The sequence below is a fragment of the Lucilia cuprina genome, chromosome 6 (assembly GCF_022045245.1).
Source record: "Lucilia cuprina isolate Lc7/37 chromosome 6, ASM2204524v1, whole genome shotgun sequence".
Taxonomy (NCBI): Eukaryota; Metazoa; Arthropoda; class Insecta; order Diptera; family Calliphoridae; genus Lucilia; species Lucilia cuprina.
Genome location: NC_060954.1, coordinates 5,871,157 through 5,875,455, shown reverse-complemented (window position 1 = coordinate 5,875,455; position 4,299 = coordinate 5,871,157). Strand labels below are relative to the sequence as shown.

General features: G+C 27.4%; 1 protein-coding gene across 1 annotated transcript in view; it reads left to right on the top strand.

The window, feature by feature from the left end:
- Nucleotides 1-4,078, top strand: part of LOC111678847 (tetraspanning orphan receptor) — a 4,985-nt gene extending 907 nt beyond the window's left edge. The window contains exons 2-3 of the mRNA XM_046955793.1: nucleotides 291-474; nucleotides 535-4,078. Coding sequence (XP_046811749.1) covers nucleotides 291-474; nucleotides 535-1,324 — 974 coding nt within the window. The 3' untranslated portion in view covers nucleotides 1,325-4,078. The remainder of the gene's footprint in view (nucleotides 1-290; nucleotides 475-534) is intronic.
- The last annotated feature ends 221 nt before the right edge of the window (nucleotides 4,079-4,299 follow it).

Below are 4,299 nucleotides of genomic sequence, written 5' to 3'. Positions count from 1 at the left end.
ACAGAACTAGAACAGAACTAGAACTAGAACAGAACTAGAACAGAACTAGAACAGAACTAGAACAGAACTAGAACAGAACTAGAACAGAACTAGAATAGAACTAGAATAAAACTAGAATAAAACTAGAACAGAACTAGAACAGAACTAGAACAGAACTAGAACAGAACTAGAACTGAACTAGAACAGAACTAGAACTGAACTAGAACTGAACTAGAACTGAACTAGAACAGAACTAGAACAGAACTAGAACTGAACTAGAACAGAACTAGAACAGAACTAAAAATAAAGTACAACTAAACTAGAACTGCAATTAACTTGTTTATATTTCTTCAAAGAAAACTATGATATGGGCGGCTTGGTTTGCACCTGTATGATAGCCATTACTATGATGATGATTTATGGCGCAATCAAGGGAAAACCTTCTCATCTCTTGCCCTTCTTCTGTTTGCAATTGTTTGATTTTGCCATTACTACGTAAGTGTTTGTTTAGTTTTATAAGAATTGCAAAAATATTTAATTACCCCTTTTTTACAGTTTAACTGCTGCCGGCTATTTATGCTATCTCCAAGCCATTCACCGCCTTATAGATGAATCTCACCGTTTGCCCTGGCGTGAAAAGTTATTGGAATTATCACCCGAAGAATTGGTCATAGTAGTATTGATTGTTTTCGTTTGCATTGTATTCCTTAAGGCCTATGCCATTGGTATTGTCTGGCGTTGTTATAAATACTTAACTTTGCGTCAACAGAGCATGCGCACTCTACTACCATTGGGTATACCCGATTTGACAGCCACCAATTTGGGTTCAGAAGAGAGAGCATATTCGACACTCTTACCCAATTATGATGAAGCTGTTAATCAGTATATGAAACAAGCACCACCACCCTCCTATCAAGTGGCCATGTCTAACTATCAGCCTCAAGAACAGGAAAATAATTTACCTGGTTCTGTGGCCGTCGAAGAAGAGGATAATAATAATGATTCTTCGAATAATAATAATACGGTTCATATTAATAATAATACACCACCCATGAGACGTAATGAAAATACTGCTGCTGTTGCTGCTGCTCATATAGCTGAAGAAATGGGTGCTGTAGGTGGTTCAGTTGCTCCTGCTGCTGCTGGTGGTGTTGCTACTGAGAATGATGAAGCTTTGGTACCACCTCCTTCTTATAATGAGGTTATTATTGAACCGGTTGTAAACACTCCGGAGTTATCTACTAATAGTAATGATACCGTAGTTGTTGTTAATTCACCAACTACTATCGGCTCCTCTAACGCTAATATTGCTCAAGTTAATAATAATAATGAAAGTCAAGCTTAAGATCAGTTATCGGTGATTTTTCCAAGCTAATTTTCTTTTTGGCGATTGTGTAAGAGAAAGAAAAGAATAGAGTTGTGCTTAAAAGGGTAAAATTTGTTCTTTTTTTGGAATCGGAATATATTACCCAAAAAAAAAAAATCTGGCAGCTTTTAAAATTTTAAACTATTTCAAATAATAATTTCATAACTTTTATTTTTTACAATTAAATTCAAATAAAGTACTTTTTTAATAAAAAATGTACTAAATTTGGTACTTTTTTTTAGTACCAAAAAAATTTATAAAAATTGTACTCAACTTTTTATAGAGTATTTATTGAACTAAATTTTCTAGATGAAAAAAATAGTACTTTTTTCTTAAAAAAGTAGTAAATTTAGTACTTTTTTCTTAAAAAGTTAGTAAATTTAGTAATTTTTTCCAAAATTTTACTTTAATTACAATTTCGAGAGCTTACATCGATGTTAATGTAAAAAGCTAATGATTTTCTACAAAAAAATTGTATGCCCATTTTGGATATTTAAAATCCCCATTTTGGGAATTTACTAAAATGTTGTTTTTTAATCAATTTATCTGGCAACATAATTCCCTAAAACTACAACAAAATTATGTTTGCTTTTGTTAATATTTTCGAAAAATTTTAATTCCTAAATGGTATTTTTAAAATCCCCATTATTGAAATTTATCCCCAAAAGGGTAAATTTATTAAATTTTATTAAAAAACTTGAAATTAAACATTTTCTTATTGAAATTTGTCGAAAATTTCGAATTCCTAAAGTGGTTTGAAGAAATCCCCAATTTCGGGATTGTTTAAAACAAAAGATTTTTGTTATTTAGCAATGTAATTTGATGAATTTTTAACAATTTATGGATTTTTTGTTAATATTTCCCAAAAATTTCAATTCCCAAATGGTATTTTAAAAATCCCCATTTTTGGAAATTATTCTCATGATGAAAAAATTATAAAATTTTAGTTATATGTTTAATACTAAACTGGTTTTTATTAAAATTTTGTAAAAAAATTAAATTCCTAAAGCGGTTTTTGGAAATCCCCTTTATGGGGAAGTATAAAAATAATACATTTTTGTCATTTAAAAACGTAATTCGATGAAACTAAAACAAATTATGGATTTTTTGTTAATATTTTGGAAAAAATTTTCAATTCCCAAATGGTATTTTCAAAATCCCCATTTTTCAGATTTATCCCCAGGAGGGCAAATTTATTAAATTTTATTAAAAAACATAAAATTTGACATTTTTCCATGAATATATTTTAACAAAATTAAATTCCTAAAGTGAATTTAAAAAATTCCCCTTTACCGGGATTAATATAAGCATATGTATATTTTCCGGGATTGATAAAAACATGTATTTTTTACATTTTAACGACATAATCACAACAAGTTAAAACAAAATGTTGAATTTTGGGAAAAAAAATCTTTAAAAAAACTTAATACCCAAATTGGGTATAAAAAATCCCCATTTTGGGAATTTTAAAAATTAAGTTTTTTTTCATTTTAATAATGAAATTTTATAATGAAAATGAGATTTTTGAGTTTTCTGTTAAAAATTTCTGGAAAAGTTAAATTCCCATTTTCTACCTGGAAAATCCCTATTTTGGGAATTGTTACAAAAATCCAAAAATTTGCAAATTTTACAGCCAAAATCATAAAATTTTTAAAGAAATCTATAAAAGAGTAAAATTTGTCTGTAAATTCCCATTTTGTTTAGTGCAAATCCCCATTTTGGGTATTCAGTTAAATTAAGCGATTTTGGCAATTTAACAAAATTTTCACTTTAAAATGGATAAAACTAAAGATTTTTTTGAAAAAAGTAAAAATTTTCCCTAAAACTTAAATTCCCATTTTGTTAAGTGCAAATCCCCATTTTGGGAATTTAGTAAAAATAAAGAGATTTTGGTAATTTAACACAATTTTTACAGGAAACTTGATACAACCAAAGATTTTTTGTGAAAAAAAGTCAATTTTTTCTGAGAATTTAAATTCCCATTTTGTTAAGTGCAAATCCCCATTTTGGGAATTTAGTAAAAATCAAGAGATTTTGGTAATTTAACAAAATTTTCACTTTAAACTTGATAAAACTAAAGATTTGCTGTGAAAAAAGTAAAATTTTTCCCTAAAATTTAAATTCCCATTTTGTTTAGTGAAAATCCCCATTTTGGGAATTCACTTAAATCAAAAGATTTTGGCAATTTAACAAAAATTTCACAGGAAAATTCATACAACTAAAGATTTTTTATGAAAAAAGGGCAAATTTTTCCGAGAATTTAAATTCCCATTTTGTTAAGTGCAAATCCCCATTTTGGGAATTTACTAAAATTTAGAGATTTTGGCAATTTAGGGAAAAAATTCACATTAAACTTGAAAAAACTAAAGATATTTTTGTTAAAAAGGTGAATTCCCAAATTGGCTTTAAAAAATTCCCTTTTCTGGGAATTCTTGGTAAAATGTTGAAATCATAAAATTTTGTTTAAAATTTAACCAACTAAACGTTTTTGGTGAAAAATTAAATAAAAAATTTAATTTCCAAATTGTGTTTTTCAAAATTCTTTTGTAGGGAAAAATTGAATTCCCAAAAAGGGGTTATTCCCTTTTCAAAGAGCACAACTTTTCGATTTTTTCTTTGTTTAACATAAACTAAAAACCAAAATTGATGGGTTTGTAAACAAGATTTATAGTATTTAGAACAAAAACAAGAAACACATGAATAAAAACAAAAAATAAATAAAATTTAAAAAAATGCAGGTCCTTTTATAAGAAAACTCTTTAAATCTATATAAAAGAAAAAATTATCAAAATTAAACTTAAACAAAAAATATTCCTAAAAAAAACACACAAAGAAGAATTGCAACAAATAAAAATAAATGACACAACAATTTACAAAATTAAAAAATTAAATTAATACAAATAAAACTCTATCTATCTAACGCTCTCTCTTTCTACTAAACAAAGCACACATTA